This window comes from Acanthopagrus latus, chromosome 12 (genome assembly GCF_904848185.1).
Source record: "Acanthopagrus latus isolate v.2019 chromosome 12, fAcaLat1.1, whole genome shotgun sequence".
Classification (NCBI taxonomy): Eukaryota; Metazoa; Chordata; class Actinopteri; order Spariformes; family Sparidae; genus Acanthopagrus; species Acanthopagrus latus.
In genome coordinates, this window is record NC_051050.1 from 13,351,351 (window position 1) to 13,372,566 (window position 21,216).

General features: G+C 41.3%; 2 protein-coding genes across 2 annotated transcripts; one reads left to right on the plus strand and one right to left on the minus strand.

Annotated features, from left to right (window-relative positions):
• Window positions 1-105: 105 nt before the first annotated feature.
• On the minus strand, window positions 106-5,305 carry stard7 (StAR-related lipid transfer (START) domain containing 7). Its single transcript, XM_037117683.1, has 8 exons — window positions 4,384-5,305; window positions 3,990-4,153; window positions 3,745-3,794; window positions 3,408-3,518; window positions 3,116-3,198; window positions 2,917-3,016; window positions 2,742-2,826; window positions 106-2,445 (listed from the first exon to the last, which is right to left on the minus strand). The coding sequence occupies exons 1-8, from the start codon at window positions 4,836-4,838 to the stop codon at window positions 2,267-2,269; spliced, it is 1,227 nt and encodes a 408-aa protein (XP_036973578.1). The 5' UTR covers window positions 4,839-5,305; the 3' UTR covers window positions 106-2,266.
• A 3,484-nt stretch (window positions 5,306-8,789) lies between these two features.
• On the plus strand, window positions 8,790-21,117 carry slc20a1b (solute carrier family 20 member 1b). The gene is made up of 11 exons (XM_037116605.1): window positions 8,790-9,078; window positions 10,248-10,953; window positions 11,389-11,529; window positions 12,267-12,352; window positions 12,667-12,763; window positions 16,200-16,319; window positions 17,476-17,751; window positions 17,929-18,559; window positions 18,788-18,973; window positions 19,118-19,202; window positions 19,415-21,117. Exons 2-11 carry the CDS (start codon window positions 10,605-10,607, stop codon window positions 19,568-19,570), a joined length of 2,127 nt encoding a protein of 708 aa, XP_036972500.1. The 5' UTR covers window positions 8,790-9,078; window positions 10,248-10,604; the 3' UTR covers window positions 19,571-21,117.
• The last annotated feature ends 99 nt before the right edge of the window (window positions 21,118-21,216 follow it).

Here is a 21,216-nt window from a genome sequence, read left to right on the forward strand (position 1 = left end):
TCCAGTCTTGTGGTTTTGCACAGAGACAATGCTAATCAGCCTTTTTCTCAACCAAGACAAGGTTCTCCAAGAAGGCTATATAATCAGCAGCTGAAGACACTCAGATACACATGAAGATCTGTTTATTTGATCTGATTAGTCATTCTCATTTCAATAATTCTTGAAATCACAGGGTGCATCAGCTCATTTCCACACAGTAATTTCTTGTTCCTAAATTAATTCACATGTGGTAGCTAATCACAACAAATGAGTTATACTGCCAGCAGAAAGAAAACACAAAAAACGGTATGTGACAACTCTTTTAGACTACTGCAGGTGGCACGCAGGTGTCTTCCAACGACAGAGCACTAAAAGGTTACATTCACAAGCTCAACATTTGCAAACACTGCATAATGTTTAATTGGGTTAGTGTGATCTCGTTAAACTCTGTTCTCACACAAGAGAATATTAAAAACAAGCATTTTAGTTCCCCTCACACTGTCTACGTATGTCATTTTTAGCTCACACTGGCATTTTGTCAGATTAAATAACAGGAAAAACTTCACTACAGAATTATACACATTTGACACAGTGGGGAAATATTAATACACTTGGAAAAACCTTCTCTAAAGTGGATCCCACTGTACTGCTTTATCTTGAGACAGTTACTGCAGCTGATTCTCTGATGTATCACAGATAACAATATGACACTGATAGTACAGAATGAGACGTTTTTAATCAAAAATTGATTTCAAGATATATTTGCCAGATTGTCAGGCTGTAAACAGTGTACTTTATTAGGCAATGTTTTATTCCACAGCATGTGGTGCTCTTTGTACATTCATAACACCCTCGGCAAACAGCTGGAAAAGCATCAAGGATGATTTGGAAGGATGTATTTCTATGGTGTTTCAGTAGGACCCACGTTAATAAGAAAAACTGAATAATCACAAAAGGAGAAAAACATGTTTCAGAGCTTGTTGTAGTCACAGGACAGGGATTTCCAGTACTCAGGTGATGACTTTATGAATGTACAAAATCTACAGTAACATACAGAAAACATTAACACCCCAAACTCCCAATAGTGCAAACTTTAGTGATGTCTGCTACAACGGTTGTGAACACCAGGATAAAAAATAAAAAGTGAGCCGAAATGAAACAACTTAATTATTTTTATGAAATGTAAATGGTTGTGATGCGGCACTAGTGCTCTACGTTCCTCTGGAAAGGGCATTTGTTTATTATCTACGTCACTTTGCATTGCTAGTCAAACTACACTGAAGCACATCAGTACCACTGTATCTGAGGATTGTTGTTGTAAGACACTATGCCCCTAATGCTGAAGGACTGGTTTAATCTTCAGAAGGCTGTTTTGTCAACGCTGGCAGTTTTCGAACAAACGTGGTGAGATGGAAACGTGAACCCTCTACTGTGCTGACAGAAAACACAAAAGAAACCATGGAGTTTCTGATTGCAACTCAGTGGACTTCTTTTCCAGAATTGGAAACCCTCTAATTTTTTTTTAAATTCACCTTGTCCAGTCATTTGAAGATCAATCACTCATGCTGCAAGCGAGTAAGAAACCAGCGGATTTAATCCATGAAATGAAGAAACATGTTCGAAAGTGTTCCCCAGCAGAGGCATCAATTCTTCATCTGTCTGGGCAGACATCGTGGCCGTAGTTTTCTCAGGGATTTTGTTGACCAGAAGCCCGCCATAGTTCCCGTTCTATGTGTAATACTTTACAACCATATCTGTAACATCTCACTGAGATCACACTAATGCAGTGACATGGCTGCCAACCATCAACAGCCTCTGAAATCAAGCTTTGTCGAAGAATGAATGACGAGACATAGAACGTTAAAATGGGACAAACAGTGCTTTGGCAAAAGCGTCTCTACAATTAGGAATTTGGCTCCATCTTACCAACGGTCATCACATCATCATCATCACGAAAAAGAGGCGAAAAATGTCACGTAGCATTGCCCGGCTACACAAAGGCAGTGCCAATGCCAGCAGCAGTCTGGATGACAATTTCCATGGCAACATTTTCTCCAAAGGACAGTAATGGCATCACCAACACAATCCATTGTTGTGTTAGATCTCATCTACAACCAATATAACCATGTCTATGGATGGACACAATGTATATCTGTCTTTAAATTAGGTTGCAACTTCCATTTGCAGTTTGCACAATGTACCGAAAAAGTTGGCTGGAGGGTTCAATTGGGGTTCAAGTGCTAGTGACAACACACCATCACCACCCCTGGTATATAAAATATCCATGTCAAGCGTAGATCTGTCCAGGACCACCTGTGTGTGGGTTTTCTCCACTGTGGCGCTCCTGGCTCTGCTGGCGGTTGCTGTCGCTGGATTTAATGACTCCTGCGTAGTCATGGATGCCCACTTCTAAGTTCTTGGCCCTCAAGGCAGCATTATGCAGCTTCTCCAGGAAATCAGGCATACCTGCCAACAGCAAAGACAGTGTTCTTATTATCAGGGTAAAATATTCACACTTGTATTTTGCCAACAAGAAATGTATGTGGGGAAAAATTAATTCAGAGTACAAAAATAGACATAAATCTGAAGGGAACAGCAAGTACAAATGCAACGTTGGTCAGTTCCACCTTCTCAAATGTAAGGATTTGCTGCTTAATGTCAGTATTAATTCAATATCTTGGAAAAAGGCAATTAATCAGTAATGCAAAATAATTATTTTTATATGCAAACTTAAGTACTCCAACCCAGTGAAAAGAGCTCACCGCTTGACACCATCCAGCTCACACAGTACCGGGGAAAGACAGTTTGAGGGTTGTCACTGTAGGTCAGCAGATAATCAAATCCATTCTGCAAAAGAAAACATGGCAAAGTCAAACTCTGGGACTACAAAACACAGGACACTGGGTGCAGATTAAATTAATTTGTGTCATCACAAACCTCATCAAATGACTTGTGAGGGCGGATGACCATCTTTGACTGGTATGAATGGACCCTAACAAATTCCTGAGTCTCTGGGACTCTTGGATGCTGCACGGCTCTGTAAAGATAAAGCCACAGACATGGTTATCATTAATTAGTAATACATCAAAAATCAAAAGCATGATTCCAGAAAAGAAACACTTCTTGAAAGTCTTACTTGGATACCAGGACCATCAGATTGTTGTCTACATCAACATCATAGCGGCGCACGTACACATAGTCCCTCGAGTACATTGGATACTGTGAGCAGAGATTAAACAAGATTACATAACAGCTGACAGTCTACAATACAAACTGATCTATATACCTTAACCTGGCTAGTAGGTGCTCCTAATCAAATGACCATTAAAATGTCATCATTTCCTCATACAAAAAAAACAGGACAAAGTGTGCACAGATTATGTAAACAAATATTCTCCTCCAATTAGGCAAACAAACAAAAAACTCACAGGAAAATGTGTGGCCCAGTGCACAACCTCAGAGCCTGTACTGGCATCTCTGTCCACCACTTCAAGCTTGATAACCAAAGAATCCCACTTCTTCCTATACTCTGTATCCAACTAGGGGAAAGGGGAAAGCACAATGTCAAGGGTAAGGCGCTTAATATAGCACACAGAGTGAATTTTACAGTTGGTCTCTTGCTGTACTCATACAGCACAAATATGTGGGTTGTGCAAGATCAGCTGGGTAATGGAAACATCACATAATGGCAACAGACGTTTGATCCATTTGCATAATTGTTATTCTACTGCAGCAATATAAAACATTTGGGAGATTTTTCTGTACCTGTACATTGAAGAACTGTCGTGGAGTGACATCATTGTAGGAGCCTAACACTGCAAGTAAAACATAAAAAGATGCTGAGTTTTCAGGCAAATCACAATGCCTGAAGCAATATTATCACAACATTATCACAACAAATGTACCAGGGAAAAAAAACTAAAGCACAAAATCAACTCAGAGAGCGGAGCTTGTGCTTTATCTCCGTTTCAGGGACCTGGTTACACATGTGAGATTGTGAGTTGGCTAACCTCTGTATTCATAAAGGTGACTGTTGGGTATGGGACGCTTCCACACTTTGAAGTCCTTCTTCTCCATCACAACTTCCCAGCCAGCTTCCAGCTGTCCAGCCACTTTACCTGAATCTTGGTTTAGACCTTTCACAGACTCCAGCGCCTGCAGCTCAAGTCCACACCTTCAGTAGGGGATACGAATAATATGACAGGCTGTTCAGCATGCTGTACAGCAGACATCTTAGATCATAGTTACATCAGTATAAACTGTTACATTTCATACAGATGGGTGACAAATTAAAAGAAATAAAGTGTTCCAATAAGCAACTGAGTCCTCATCTATGTTTGTTATGCATTTTCGGTAATCTGTCATCCAACCGTATGTCTATCCATTTAAAAAAAGATTTCAAACCTGCGAATTTCCTCATCTTGAATCTTCTCGTTGTCCCATATGAAGATGCCAGCAATGGCCGCGAAGAGTTTCCCATTCGGAGCATGCTTGCTCTGAAATCTGCGCCATATGTTCCCAACCAGGGTCCACCTGGTCCTCTCGGAGTACAGGTTGGAGTAAAGCTCGCCGATCTGACAGGCACGTCGGAGCCTCTGTCCGGTCACAAAGCTGCAGTGGTCCGCAAATATGGAGAGCAGACCCTTTCTCTTTTGGCCAGAACCTGCAGTCTCACTGACACCAACACTTGCCCTCTGAAGCCAGGCCAAGAGCAGGCCCATGTTCCTGCCCAGCCATGGTACCTTCTCAAGCCGTTCTTTACCCTCCTCGACAGTCCGCCTGAATGCTCGGCTGCTATGAAGCCTCACTGCATTTACACCGATCTCGCAAATCGGACGGCGAGGGACGGAGTGAAACATGACAACTATGACCGTGACAAGTTCCCCAAAGACAAAACAAATGCCAGTAAATTTCACTAGCTAGCTAACGAAATTCGCAGCCAAAGATATTGATCGGAGGAAATGCACTAAGCATTACCGTTAAACGGATGATAATACTGACTTCAGCCGAGAAAAGTCAGCAATATACTGTGTGAAGGGCTAGTTAACGAGCTTTATAGGCGCACGCGACATGTGTTAGCATTAACCTTAGCTAGCTTACGTTGTTTCTGTTAACTGCCTAATACTGCGACACGGACGAACTACACCTCGACAACACCCACTCAGTTATCAATCGAATCTCTAATAACTGCACTGTAAACTATATCATTGACTGTAGCACTAACATAACCTTCTACCTGCGTATATTTCCTGAAGACAGCCTCGCGTTTTCAAACTCCTGCAGTGCATTTGACCTCCTCCTGCTACCACCTCTCGCACACCCACCCGGAAATCCCGCCTTACAAATCGTGAAACAAACGTTGATTGGACGTTTGTCATTCTAGGATATATTTGATTGGTCGTAGCGAGAGCCTGTCTTAACTTTTGTTCTGCTCGGGCACCAGCATGTACGCCTGTCCAAATTTAAGCCTCAAAAGGTGCAATTTACTTTGACGAACTGGGATCAGATTTGGGGTCCCAGCTTCTCAGGTTAGCTGGTGTTGCGTGGTAGAAGACGTTTCAAACCTCGACCAGGATCAGTTTCTACGAAAAGCTGAACCAATACAGGAAGTCAAAGGCGCCCCCCAACGGTACTGTTCATAGCCAAAGTCACAAGTGTTAAGCAATGAGTCTCACCACGTGCATTGTATCCTTTAGCTTAGTTGAAAAGACTTGTTTAATTATGCATACTTTCTCAAGATAGAAGGTACACTTTTGTGCCTTAATGGGCCAATGTTATTGAATGGAATTGATTATATATGTGCTAGTGGATAAAAACAACATTTTCAGGCGACCTTACCAATATGTTTCTACATACTTTGAACAGCTCGACTGTTAAAAAAAATGGAGAGAACTATTTTTTCACGGATGCTTTATTCATGTACTCAATGTACTGGGAAAAGCAGAGTTGTTACCGCAAAGGCTTGTTATTAGAGTAATATACGCCAGATGGCGCAGTTTATCCATGCAGAGAACAGGAGACACTGCCATAGAGCAGTCTGAAATCCTGCAACTGAATCTGACAAGCAAAGTTTATTTTTGTTAATAGTTAAGAATTACACAATACATATTTAAAGTAGATATATCAGAGAACTGTGGTCAATGGATTTTATCAACAGATGCACTGTATGCACTGCACCTAACAGCGAAAAAGCTTTATGGTATCAAGAAATCAACATTTTATTTCCCCTTTGTCCATTCTGTCATTCCATAATGTTTCCAGCCATTCATTCAGTAATCTTGTGCAGCAAAACTTGTCACAAACCTGCCAGACAAAAAAGGCCTGAGCTAAGGATGTAACCTAAATATATATATAAATATATTAACACAATCTATTGTCTCTAATTATTTTTGATTACAGTGTCATAACATTGATTAATTGGGTGTGACTGGGAGAGATACTTAATTTAACTGTCCAGGCCCTGTGTTTGTGATCACTGTTTTTTTTCAGTCTTGTGTCTTACTCATGAAAGCAGTGAAGGACATCAGTATCACAAGACCATGAGGCAAGATGTTTTGAAAGCACACGTGACTCACCTCTATCTCAGTTTACATATCTCTGAAGAGGACAAACTCACACAATCATTAGTTTTCTGTTCTGGGGAGTCGGAGCTAGAATATATAAATATATATATAAATATATATATATATATATATATATATATATATATATATATATATATATAGTATAAGTGATATGAAATTAAAATATATGTATGGGTTTACTTAGACATTATTTTTAAACAAAAATATTCTAGACACAACTGATGTGATAAATGTCTATTTCAGCTGGAAATGGCAGAGATTTTTAATAGATTATCTACGGAAGTGTGCATAGGAATATTTTCAGCCACCATCACCTCTGTGTTTCAACTGCACATTGTGTTAGCTAATCCAAGTTTAAAGGTTTAACTATGTCAAAAAAACTATTCATGAGTGTCTGATTCAATGTAAAATAAGTCCAGTCTAGGTCCAGAAACGTCTCAGTTTGAAGATCGTCTTGGTAGACCCCAAGCTTGTAAATGTATGTGGATATAAATAGCTGTATCTAGTGTTTGATTTTATTGTGATTTCCATTGATTTCAAGACAAAAAACAAACAAGGATGCTTACTAGTTGTGTCAGTAACTGCTGTGTAAAAGAGTTAAAAAAGACACATCATGTCATTTGAAGAAATGAATGGACTTCTGGAAATTGCAAGTGTAACTCCCTGATCAAGTGGTTTTGAAACGATGCAGTCACCACTGAAATGATGCCTTCAGGATCTCAGACAAGATTTGTAATTATATGTGATGGCCGACCCTAAACATTGCCCAATAGAATTGCACAAGTAAATTTTCCATGATCCTCAGAACTGACGTCAACAGTGGCAGCAGAGAGACAAAGGAGGGAGTGATAAAATAATAATTATATGGGCTGTTATTACGGCACTATCCCATGGAAATAAATACCAAACTATGGTGTGTCCTGGTTATTCCCACTGGTTTATTCCTTGTTAATGTGCAGGGAATGAACACGTTTATAATAAATCAGCCAAACATAATTTGCTATGCTTATTGAGCACTTTCTCCATTCAGCATATCACGTCCCTCTTGAACATAAGAAAACAACAGTCACCAAAGACAACGACTTTTGTTAGAGGGCGAATGTTGTTATCTTTACCGGATGGGTGCACTTGAATGAAGATTGGTCTTCTGGGATGCAGTTAATATCACCACATGTGGGTATTTTGTTCTCCAGCATTGTTTTGACGTGACAGGGTTTGACATTGATATTGACATTTGACATTGTGTGACAATGTGACATTGTGTGACATTTGTTTCTCTTTGTTTTCAAAAAGTAGTGGTTACCTGACCATTTAGGTGCTATTTATGTAGTTTGCTGCCATTTGCTGATTTGCACTATGGTATGTTGTATATTTGTATGTATTTTAATGGTATGTTGTGCTATGTGTAGTTTATGTATCTTTATGTACTTTTCTTGTTCATTGGGAGTATACAAAGGAAAGTTTATCTAATCTGAAGTAAAAATAAAAGCACCATAAGTCTTATGAGATAGATAGATCCTGTATCCTAATAGGCCATGTATTCATTATGTTAAGTAGGACTGAATGTACAACCAAAGTGTTAGCAGTAAAATGTACCTTACATATCAAAAACAAGACTGCTTATTATCCAGAAAAAAATAAAAGGAAGAAAATAAACTATTGTATTTTTATTTCTTGACAAGCATTAATTATGTAACTAACCTGTACTAGCCTATGGGAATACAGTGTATTTTAGAAGCCTTCAATAGGTTTAGTACATAATTATACACAACTCCCTTTTACATGTAGGTGGAATACAAGTATATAGTAGCATGACGGAAATACAGTGTAAGTTTAAAAAAAAAAAAAAAAAAGCCCTCTAGAGTGTACATAGTGAATGTACACAGTGACATTCCGCCGCTGCATGTTAACATGTAACAGTTACACCGTTATGTAATATCCAGTAATGCCTGGAGCGTGTGCAGCGTTGAATATAACGTTCCAAGTAGTAGGAAGTGTCCTAATACTACATAACTCGATAGTAGCCTCACCAATAGACGAGCGTGGAGAGCATTTTTAATGTGGTGCTTGTGGCTAATAAAGTGTAGAGACAGACAAATATAATGTTGTATGAGAGAAAGGGTCCACTAACAAGCGCTCAGCCCCTCCCTGAGCCTAACGACTTCAGTGACAGCTCAACTGGGCGGAGCTTGGTCGAGGGTGTATCCAATAAAAAAGGAACCCCTTGTTCCCCTTCACCGGCACGAGCAACTTCCACACATGAGGCAGTGAGGCTCTCATTCAAACTGAGACGTTTCTGGACCTGAAAAGACGGGACATATTTTACATACTCGTACACAGCTTTTTGACGTAGTCACTTCATTTTTAACATAGGGCAGCTTTTTCCAGGAGATATTTCGTAATCTGTGTTTTTTTTCATTATCCCGCGCGCGCTATCGTAACGTCTGTGCGCGCGCTAATTAGCTTACAGGCTAGCGGGGACTATTCTTCACCAGACTGATATTCGCAACGTTTGGTAAGTCTTACAACTAAAACTGGCTAACAGTAAAAAGGCCACATTGTGGTTTATTCACTGAACATCGTGACTACGATTAACATCGTCACTCCATGTCTACGTAAGTCCAATGCTATTGTTAGCCGGAGTTATAAACCATTGTGCTACGTATGCAGCCCTACGAGTTAGCTTATCTGTCTGTTCGTCGGCTATTACAAACAGCGTTAATGTATACCACACATTTTGTTTGACCTAGGCTAGATTGTTAACTTGGCTATCAGGTCATCGACTGTTAGGATTAAGGTTGCCGTTTAATATTAACGTTAGGTTTCTTTCATGCCTGGCTCAAACCAGGGTTAATGGAGCAATGTAATCTGTCCTTTATGTTAATGATAAACTGTGGTTAGCATTGTTGACCATCTGTCCAGCACACACTTGGCAGGTCATTGAAATTGGCTGGAGATACGACGGTGACTGCCCAGTGCCCACCGGTTACAGCCGGAGGAGCGCTCTTAGTATCTACATCCGGTTTCGCCCCCTCTTACGATAAACTACGTCAAACGATATTGAAACCGATTATACTGAGGACAGTAGCATATTATGGCGGTTATAAAGACAAGTTACAGACATGGTGTCGAGTTTAGACCGGTCCAGTCGTTTCTATACTACCTGTAAGAAAATTCATGGCTCGTGTTCAGGGCTGTGCTCTATGAATGGATGACGACACGTGCGCACGCAGGAAATAATTATAATGCGTCGTACAGATACGGCACTCCTTGTCGTGTAACTGCAACGACCGTGAATAATACTCAACAAAAATGGCAATATAGTATAAAATAACTGAATTGTGGTGATAAAATTGGAGACTGCTGGCTTGGTATAATATTACGATTCCTTACTGCGACATTTACTGAAAATGGCTTCCGAACGTCTGTTAAGGATAGACGGCTATTAGAACTCCTCCTTCCGGTTCAAGCCTTTACTACTGTTTATCCACGCGTCCTTCATCGTTTCATCTTATACAGTCTTTAAAGAAACATATTCCCCCGTATGAAACCCCCACATAACTTCGGAGCACTTTGTGCCGTCGGTTTATTTGTTGTCATTTATTTTAATGTTTTTTTACATGATGTCGTGAGGGGAGACTTATTAAAGCAGGACTTTTCTGTTTGTTTGTTTTTCTTTTTCAGGATGTGCCCCTGGTCATCTGCAGATACTGTTGCACAATGGCTGTTAGTTCACTCTGCTTGATAGCTCAGCACCAAAGCATCAACAAAAGATCAAGTATAATTACAGGATAGCAATAAGCCCACACTATACCTCTGTTTACCTTACTTGTTTTCTGGTCAGTGCCAGATAAACACATAACAATTTTGCACTGTTAAATCTCAGACATCCTGTTTAAAACAGGTGGGTCTAAAGAAAATTTATTTATTTTACCGTTTACCTCTTTATTTTATCAGCTGCTAGCATTATTATAAATACCTATTTTGACAGGTATTCATTCCCTTTAAGATTGTGAAGCAATTCCTCTATAGTCTACAATCATGGTTTCTACAACTGCAACTGCAATAATACTGGCCAGCACAGTAGGGCTTGCAACCCAGACTGCTCTGACGGAGTACATGTGGCTGCTGATTGTTGGCTTCATCATCGCCTTCATCTTAGCCTTTTCCGTGGGTGCCAATGATGTTGCCAACTCGTTTGGCACAGCCGTGGGCTCTGGAGTGGTCACCTTACGACAGGCATGCATTCTGGCCACAGTGTTTGAGACTGTGGGCTCTGTGCTCCTTGGGGCCAAAGTGAGCGAGACCATCCGTAAGGGTATCATTGACGTGGGCATGTACAACGGCTCTGAGCATGTGTTGATGGCTGGATCCATCAGTTCCATGTTCGGTGAGTATCTGCAGCTTATCTTGGAAGTAATCAGAAATGCGGTCAGTTAACTCTGTCAGCAGAGCTTGCTGGCACAAAGGGCATGACTTGTTTGGTTCCTGCACCTATAAAATGTAGACATCAAGAGAACACATGAGGATTGGGCAATAATTTATTCATCTAAGTTATTGAATTATGTTTGCATGTTATTTTTATAACTTAACTGAAACATTTCTCAAATTGCTTTGCTAGGATAGTTTGATTAAAACTAAAAAAACAACAATCTATCTTATGAAATGGCAGCAAAAAGTTTTTAACATTAGAGTCTTTTCTGTTGTGACAAAACACAATAGAAACTGCCAAAGACTTTAAGAGCGATCTGAACAGGTATGTGTAAGAGCTGAGATGAGGTCAACATGTCTATTCTAATGTGATCAATTTATTTATTCCGATTAGGCTCTGCTGTGTGGCAGCTGGCCGCCTCCTTTCTTAAGCTCCCCATCTCTGGAACACACTGCATTGTTGGTGCTACAATCGGCTTCTCACTGGTTGCCAGAGGCCAGCAGGGAGTCAAGTGGCTTGAACTCCTCCGTATCGGTAAGTCAGACACCATTATCAGCTGACCTAGAAATGTCCTCAGTGTTTGGGTAAATTGCATCACGGGCTATATTAATGCAATGGCAGGGCGTGACTGGTAATGCAGTGTTATCATAATACATTAGTGTTTTGATGATGTCAATACACAGGTCAACAAACCAGTGTTAGAAAATAATGAATGACCTCTTTAGCTTTAGAGCTAAATCCACAACACATACAATATGGAGTGTATAAGATTCATAAATCTTTGATTTGAGTAGTCACTAATGTGTTTGAAGATGGGAGTTGGCTGTCCAGATGGAGGAGGATGAGACATTTGATAAGATTTCAAAGGCATGTCAGAGAGCATGAGCCAATTTAACTCGCAGCTTTACAGGAATATAAAGCAGTACTAGTTTCACAATGTATTTCTCATACTTGTTGCATTAGATGGTGTATTTCAGAACTATGTTCCTCTTATAGAAAGCCAAAACCTGATTCAGACTGTTTCACCAAGGGAAAAAAAACTGAATCACAAATAAGATGTTAACTGTAAAATGATCTGCCTACCTGACCATGGGACAGCTAGCTGTGGTGCCAAAATATCCAAAGAATGTCCACTGTTCAATTATTTTCTGTAATTCCCTGAAGAAAATTATTATATTTTAGGAAGATTAGGATGACTAGGGTTTTTGTGTGTGTGTGCAGAATAATACAAGGCCACTAAATGGCATTGCTCATATTTCTTTAATTTGCAGTTGGTTCCTGGTTCCTGAGTCCCCTCCTGTCTGGAATAATGTCAGCCATTGTTTTCTACTTTGTGCGCATGTTCATTTTACACAAGGTAAGCTGGATGTTATCAAATGATGGATTGTGGATTTTGTGAGTGAGATGAGAACCTTGCGGAGTGACGCTATTAAGTCGGTTTCAACACTGTGAAAGTCCAGACTCAAAATGTAATTGAGGAAATGTTTGCTACATGGTGAGAATAAAGCAACTGTTCTCTGACAGCAGTTCCTTATTCGCATCAGCCAGGTTCAAATTACCACCATGCTCCTTGTTTTGTCATTAGCTGTAACCTAAATGTAAAATACGACATTTCTGTTCTTACTGTAGAATTTGTATTTCTGACTTGGTATTTTTGTCTCATCACTGTAGAAAGACCCTGTGCCTAATGGATTGAAGGCTCTGCCTGTCTTCTATGCCATTACGATGGGAATCAACGTTTTCTCCATCATGTTCACTGGCGCGCCGAGTGAGTATCATTGTTTGATTCATTTTGCTCTGCATGCCTGCCCACAGCCACAGCTTAAAATAAAGGGCTCCCTCAGACAGGCGGATGCCCACATGTATTCCAGACTGAACCAGACTGTGTTTACCATTTTCACAGAAGCTGTGTTTATTTTAACATGTTTTTGGAGGCTCTCTTGCTTGTGGTTCTATGTGGGTCATAGCTGGAATGAAGTTTTAGAGCGGAGCACAACAGGGAGATGGAAATAAGATTTCACTTAACTCTTGACGTCACTGTCTGTGCCCTTCAGACATGAAGCAGGAAAAGAGAAGTAAATTGGATGTTGGAAATGGTCATACCTGTCTGCTGCCTGTAGTTGTATTGCTGCTCAGAATTTGTTGCGTAATGCTCTGAATACTTGTTGGCTTTTCGTCATTCAAATCCCGTCATTAAATGAGCAACTTTTGCTCCTTTGTTCTCTTCTCTCTACAGGGCCTAAAAGTTCAAGATAGCTGGCCTGGGCCATTAAATGGCTGCTACAGGCCAGAGTTTGACCAGATATGGTGCGCTGATGTGTGCATGCATATCAGCAGCACACATTAAGGAGATCACTTGCGGTTCCAGCATAGCCCATAACCCTGCTTAATCAGGCACATTCTGTACAGTTGTGTGAAGTCCCTCACACCTCAACATACTGTACACGAGGACCTGTACATGGGTACCTCACGTATGGAAGGTGCGAAATTGCATTTGAGACTCCCTAACTCAATTAGTGCTTCTTCTATGAAGCTGGGTGTAGATTTAATTCATGTGGACATCATAGTATCCATATATGTATAATGTAGGTGCTGCCAAATGGATACACAGAGGCAAGGGACATGTAATTTTGGGATAATCATCAATTCCTGCATGATTAGTTTCCCAAAACACAAAGCATTATTCACAGCTTATTTATTATCCATCACTTGGCAACAGAAAATACCTGTTAAATTCAGGCCCAGCCTACCACCCTGACACAGAGAACAGCAGCTCATTATTGCTGATATTTTCACTGTAATGCCACAGTGGTATCTGCAGCCAGCTGAGTACAGTATGTTAGGTTTCCTGTGATAGAACTTGGCGTTCCCCTGATCTGGAGCCTATCATAGTGGTGCGATTGGACACCAGGCATCCCACAGCACATTCCTATACTCAATATATATACCAGTGCCAGAGACCTCAAGTCGGCATGCGCATGCAATTTGGTCTAAAAGAATTTGAGGGTCAGCTGTCGATCCTGAACAGATGAGACTTGGTGTGACTTGAGTTCTTCTCACCTTATAAATCACTCTGCTGTCACTGTACTGCAGCCCCATCCATTTTACAATGAAATTCTTCCCACAAACAGAATTATGACATAATTCCTACCTTCTTAAAATGTTCCACATATTCTTGGAGGTGATATAAGGAACTCTTTCCTACATCCGCATAACTGACCCTGAATTCAATTGAAGCCCTCAGAGAAAGTTTGCAGCCTGTTTTTTTGGTTTGCAGTTCTAAAGGTTTATTTGTGCACCAGTCTGTTACAAAGTGCTTAGTGTCATAGTGACAGTACATTTTGACCCCCCTACCAGCCTCAATTGACAAACTTCAATGCATTTAGCTGGATACAAATTTTCTGCCTGGGTTACCCTGTGGAAAACAAACACCCAGCAGCAATGGTTGCTCTGGGGACACCAAACAATCGGCAGACATAAAACTGATCCTCTCAGCGCAGTATGCCTAACTTATTTGAACTTGAGCCATAATCCTGAAACACAATCTTTAGCGTCTTCAGATGCTGCCATTGTCATGGATAGATACTTATTGTGAGGATTGAATTCTGGGCTTACAGATCCCTTCAGTGCTGGTACTTAATGTGGCCGTCACTTAATCCTGATACTCTTGGTAAGTGCTACAGTGGGTTCTACACAAAAGTGAGAACAAATAACCAAAGTGAGTCATAAACTGCCATTCAGCTGTTCCTATAAATGGGGTTTGAGATGCACATATATATATAGTAGTGGAAAAAAACCAACAGACCATGTTATTGTGTAATGTAGGCCAGGAGGTACAGAGGTTTCAGGGAGGGGTTTGGAACGCAGCCGTGGTTAAGTTCCATTTCCTGTGTAGTCCTATTCATCCCACTGCATGGCTGTGGTATAAACTCACCCCTTTGTGGGGGAGTGTTTATGAGACTGCTAGACTAGTTTTTAAATCCTCTTTTATAATTTGGCAAGAAGTTGACTATAAACAAGTCAGATGGAAAAATACTCACATGAATGCTGCCAGACCCTCTTTTTCATTATCTGTTGTGTTTTCTCGGTGCCCCCCCCCCTCCCCTTTTTTTTTTTTTTTTTTTTGTCCCTCAATTCCCTGGAGTGTTACTGGCAAGCTGAATCACACCTGTCCCTGGACATCTTGTGTATTAGAGCCAACGTACTCCAGTTAGGGACCGGGGCCTCAGCTGTTGCAGAGCTGTCTTCTGGTTTTTCCTCTTATTCCTGTCCTGAAGGGAGTGAGCTTCCATTGCGTAACAAAACAAACATCAGTTAGGTGCTCTGCAGTCTCATGCTGCAGCGTGACTCAGTCGAGAGAGTGCACTGTGTGGACTCTGCCCTTCAGTGACTGAGACGCTTATCTCTTAGCCTTGGCCCTCGTTTCCTCTTGTTTATCTTAAAACTTCCCAAACCATCCCGAGCTAGTGGAAGCGCTTTTTTTTTTTTTTTTTTAAATTATGCACGGCTAAGGTCACCTCAACAGAGGTGGTGGTGTTTCAGCAGCTCTTGTTGTTTTTGTTTTCTCCTACAACACACTGCTGACTAGCATTCTCCATATGATAAAGATGACTGGTTCCCCTGGGATATGTAAATGTTAGCTTTCTCCCAGCATGTGCTGCATTGCATCTACTTCTGCTGCACCGGCCTTGCTGCAGTCTTGGCAAGATGGTGTCCTTATTGCTTCAGCAAACAGCTCCAGTGAATGACCCCCCCTTTTCCCTTTTCTTCATAACTTGTGTTGCCTTTTAAGGGACTCATTGTCCATGTGCAGTTTTAGCATAACATTTTGGGGTCATGGTAACAATGTTGCTCTTTCACCTTTTACGTGTTGCATAACTGTTCACGTCTTGGGGAGCACATGCTTTCCATATTTAACTAGGATGTGGCACAATGAGGCAATGCAGTCATGCCTGTAATGTTAAAATCTAGAGCCAAGAGATGACCGGTATTGTCAGATAGCAATTACTTTGTAATTTCCCTGTAAATTGAATTTGTAGGTGCCATTAATGTTTGAAATAAGAACACAAATTCCTGTTTTTTGTATTTTAGTCAACTTTCTGTGTTGTCATGTAGAGGTAGCACTAGCTGCCTTATTTTTTTAAAACTGCCTTTCTCTATTTGCCTTTGTCTGATTGTGGCCATGGCACCTGGTGGTCCTTCAGTGCTGGGATTTGACAAGATCCCTTGGTGGGGCGTCCTGCTCATCTCATTGGGCGTGTCTGTGCTGACTGCCATTTTGGTCTGGTTCATCGTCTGCCCTCACCTCAAGAAGAAGATTGAACGTAAGTCACACTTATTTATTTTTGGCTACCTGATGACTCATTTTTTTTCTAATCCCTGTCAATAGTTTCTGCTGACCACTGAAAAAGATAGTTACCCCAAGAGCAAGGGTTTAAGCTTTGCACCTGTAACCTCAACCTAGTCACATTGAGGGCTCATATTAATCCAGCAAATGCAGCTCAGGGATATTTTGCCATAATGGATTTGCTTTAATGAAAATCATCCCAAAATATCGGCGTGAGTGTTTTGTTCTGTAATCCTGGATTAAAGTAAAAATCCAGGAGTCATCTACATTTGCACACCAATAGTGTTGGCTTTGGTGCTTAGAGGAAAGCCATTTGTTTGAACCTTTTTTGAATGTTTTGCATATCCCAAGTAGTTGTACTACAAAGGTAGTTTGAAACAAGTTTTCAGTTGGTCAGCAATATAAATCCTAATTTTTCTCCACAAACTTGCTTATCAGAGGCATCTTAAGACGGTTTTTGATTGTTATATGATCAACCTGTCAAATGGTCCCTTTCAAAATGAAAGACAGCAGATTTGTCTGACCAAGCACAATCTGCCTACATCAGCCACCAGCCAGTAGACAAGCGGCCTAATTGGGTCATAGTGATCCACTAATTGGTCTAACCTCCTTGACTAAAATAAGCCCGGGTTGACTTAAGGTGTTGACATGGCTTTTGCAGTGCATGTGTGGGGAGAAGGCTGAGGTTGATGGCCTGCTCTAGCTCTGGCTCTGACCAGTTGGATGACGCAATGGGGCCAACTAGTCAGAATACGCCTGGGATTTTCACATAGAAAATGTTGGCAGGATAGATGTGATTCACTCTAAAACCACAAACAAATGTCATGTGAGCCACAGGCTGTGTTGAGTCTTACCGTCTTTCATGAGTTGAGCTGTCAGAGGTAGAGTAAATATGTTCCTTGTACGATCATAATCCATTCACCTGATCCTGTGAACACAGCGGCTCACTTTTGAACATGGCTAAAGTTACATTAATAGGACAGAGTTGTTTTTTTGTTTTTTTTTTACTGGTTATGCAATTCTGATGACTCCTATAGTTCAGGCTGAAAGGAAACATGTGCTGTGCTGCACTGTATATGTTTGGACATGATCCCAGCAATATCTCAAACATCTCTTCCCCACCCCCCTTCTAGGAGATATCAAGTCTTCCAGTCCTTCTGAGAGCCCCCTGATGGAGAAGAGGGAACTGAGGGAGCCCCACTGTCCAATCCTGAAACCAACTACTAAGGAGACGCCTACCACCCCAGGTGTCAATCAAACCCCCTCTGCTCAACCCCAGGCTGCCCCTGAGGAGCGCAGGGTGGCGTTTGACATTGGAGATTCTGATGATCTTGACAATAACAAGGAACGCAAGGTGGCTTTTGACATCGGAGATTCTGACGACTCAGACTACAGTATTGCAAATGGTGGTAAGTATACCAACAAGCTTACCCAATTTGTCTACGGTGATTAATAAAGTTACCTATATTGGTGTAGCTTGAATGGCATGTTACTCTTCTGCTTCATAAATATGATTATGAAATGACACACATGAAGCTGATCGCACTTTAAGATTTAAAAGTTAATATTTTCACCCCTTTCTGCAGCCCCCAAACAGCAGTCAAACAATCAGGCCCAGGCCAACAACCAGCAAGTCCAGCAAAGCAATGGCTCAACAAATACTGCCAATCAGGTCCAGTTCAATAACCAGGTTCAGTTCAACAACAGGCCAGCACAGTTGCCAAGTAACGGTTACAGCCAGTACCACACAGTCCACAAGGACTCTGGTCTGTATAAGGACCTACTGCACAAGCTCCACCTGGCCAAAGTTGGCGACTGCATGGGCGAGGGAGGTGACCGACCTATCCGGCGTAACAACAGCTACACCTCCTACACCATGGCCATCATCGGCATGCATGGAGACTTCAAGCATAAAGACGCAGACTTCCGTGCCAGTGAGGATGGCGACAAGGGCACGACTGGTCCGGAAAGGAAACGCGTGCGTATGGACAGTTACACTAGCTACTGCAATGCTGTGGCAGAGCACACAACACCTGAAGGCCTGGGAGAGGGTGATGTGACACTAGAAATGGGGAAGGAGGACGCAGGTAGCAGCCAAAGCTCTCTGGATGAAGATGGGCTTGAGGCAGACAAGCCAGAAGTCTCAACTCTCTTCCAGTTCCTCCAGATTCTCACTGCCTGCTTCGGATCCTTCGCCCATGGAGGAAACGATGTGAGGTATGTCAATCACGAAGGTCATGTTAGTACCAGCCATCAGGCCATCGTTCACATGTTAACAGTCAGACAGGGGACATGCTGTTAGCCTTATGCCTGAAAATAACTTTTCAGCTGCCTGATGACTGACAGATGACGCTTTTTGTCTCTCTGGCATGTTGTTGACATTTCAAATGATAAAAGTCATAATCTTAGTCCACTTCTGAAATACTTTAATTCTTTCCTCTTCAGTAATGCCATTGGACCATTGGTAGCCCTGTGGCTGGTTTACCAATCCAGCAGTGTTTATTCAAATGATCCCACACCCATTTGGCTGCTGCTGTACGGTGGTGTGGGCATCTGCGCTGGACTCTGGGTGTGGGGTCGTAGAGTCATCCAGACTATGGGCAAGGACCTTACCCCCATTACCCCCTCAAGGTACAGACTCCAGACAGTGCAGAACCTGTTTCTCCTCAGTCATAAAACCACATCCTCCCCAGACATTACCAGCCTTTGAATTTAGTGAGCATGTTCAGACCCATCAACCTGAGAGACATAAGTGTTGTGTTTATTCCCCTGCAGTGGTTTCAGCATTGAACTGGCCTCAGCTCTGACTGTCGTGGTAGCCTCTAACATTGGCCTGCCTGTTTCCACCACCCACTGCAAGGTAAGCTGGGCAAACACTGTGGTCTGGGAACTAGACGAGACACAGGGGAAGAAACTATTCACTGAGAGGGAAGCAAACAGGAAGCCAGCCTGGTCAATGTGGAGCAACCTCCTCCACAGTTTAAAAATAAATAAATAAATAGACATTTTAGGTACATACTGATAAAGTAAAGGAAGATGGTGGGATTAATCTGATGACTGCTTTGTTTCCAGGTGGGCTCTGTGGTTGCAGTAGGATGGCTGCGCTCAAGGAAGGCAGTAGACTGGCGCCTGTTCAGAAACATCTTCATGGCGTGGTTTGTGACTGTGCCCATCTCTGGCCTGATCAGCGCTGCCATCATGGCCATCTTCATCTACGGCATCCTGTGAGCATAAGGCTGCACCCCGAGCAGGGGAGGAGAAAGAAACCGCTCCAGTGCGCACCAAGAGAAAAGGAGTAAAGTTGTGAGGCCAAATTATATTGCTTACCTCAAGCCAACAACTTTGGAAGAAAAAGGAAAAAAAAATATTTGCAAGGACTTGTGATACGGGCCTGTGGTTCTTGGCTGCATAATTTTCGACCTAGAATTTGCTGTTTGTTCCAGTTGGGCCACATTACTTCCATTTGGGAAACTTGCATATCTTTTTGTTCTGACTTGCTTTTGTCATATCTCATCATTCTGTAAAGAGTTAATCAAAAAGCATCAACCGTTCTTTTTTCTTTTCTTCTAATACTGATTCTTCCTTTTTTTTTTTTACGTTGCAATTATGTATATACAACCATGCTGTTTTAATTTCATTTTACATGTTAGAAGGAAATGAACAATTAAAATGCAATATTAGCCTTTTGCAGATGTAACTCTCCAGTCATAACACATGCTGAAAGTAACGTAGACGCAAAATGGAGTATTTTTAGGTGGAAAAAAAGTTTACTGGCATATATGTGTGTGTCTCCCCTCCACTTCCAAGTGTTTGTTACTGATGAATTGATACTGTGCATCTGGCCTCTTAGTATTCCCTAAACTGGGACACTTGTATTTCCTGTTTTGTTGTTCTAGAACAATATTGACTTAAAACTGTAAATGAATAGAGGTTGGTGACAGTGTTTTCTACCTAAATTATTTGACCACATTCACAGCACAGTGACACACTATTATCTGAATAGTTTACTAGGGTACAAGCACTAATTGTACACACTGGATCATCCTCTGCAGGAAGGTATGTGAAATACTGTATCATTAGCATAAAAAGGTGGCATACTTCTAGCAGGAAATGACAAAGCTCTAAATTGTTAAAACCAACGGCCGATCTTTGATCAGAATCTCCCAATGCTCTACATTCACTATCAGCACAGACAGGACTGTCTGAAATAACTAGTTTACTTGAATCTGAAATATAACAGCAGAATGTCAGTGCTCTCAAACAAGACCTTAAGTCTCCTGTTTAAACTTGATTACAACATCTTTGCAGGTTAAATGCTTTAGAACTGTTGAGCCTTGTTTTCCTAGTGCACCTTGTATCAGCTACTTCCCAGTATTGTTTTTCTCTGGAGTTTGCACCTACCTAGACATTTTGGGTTGCTCTAGCTTTCCTCTCTTGGGCCTGAGAAGCTGATTGACAACCTCAATCAGGGAGGGACAGGAACCTAATACTAGAAGTTATATCGAAGGTGGTGATTTGGAGTTGGGCTGATCTGGTCTCTTGTTTGAGTGAGGGGGCGGACATAACGTTGCATGCCACCAACGTGTGGTCATTTGGCTGCAGTACTAAATGCATTTTAGACCTATAGATGCTATAGTTGCCTTAATTGTTTTATTTTCCCTTAGGAACCAAAGAAAAGAGTTTTTTGTTTTGTTTTTTTAAACGCACATCAACATACAACATCCACACTTGTGGATGAAAAGCAAAAAAATGAATAAAAATGGGAAAACACTGATGTTGAACTTGTATTTGTTTCTCTTTTTAAACAAAAGCTGTTGTTTAACACACACATCAGAAATTAGTGGAATGAAAAGCAGCTCTGACAAACCACACAA

What these genes read in the sequence shown, in the direction of transcription:
- stard7 (XM_037117683.1), bottom strand. Translation starts at nt 4,838, where the DNA reads ATGTTTCACTCCGTCCCTCGCCGTCCGATTTGCGAGATCGGTGTAAAT. An exon ending in CAAGATGAGGAAATTCGCAG is followed by an intron (nt 4,154 to 4,383) that starts GTTTGAAATCTT and finishes CCCCTACTGAAG; the next exon opens with GTGTGGACTTGAGCTGCAGG. An exon ending in GACAGTTCTTCAATGTACAG is followed by an intron (nt 3,519 to 3,744) that starts GTACAGAAAAAT and finishes CCTTTCCCCTAG; the next exon opens with TTGGATACAGAGTATAGGAA.
- slc20a1b (XM_037116605.1), top strand. Translation starts at nt 10,605, where the DNA reads ATGGTTTCTACAACTGCAACTGCAATAATACTGGCCAGCACAGTAGGG. An exon ending in CATGTTCACTGGCGCGCCGA is followed by an intron (nt 12,764 to 16,199) that starts GTGAGTATCATT and finishes GTGGTCCTTCAG; the next exon opens with TGCTGGGATTTGACAAGATC. An exon ending in CTACAGTATTGCAAATGGTG is followed by an intron (nt 17,752 to 17,928) that starts GTAAGTATACCA and finishes CCCTTTCTGCAG; the next exon opens with CCCCCAAACAGCAGTCAAAC.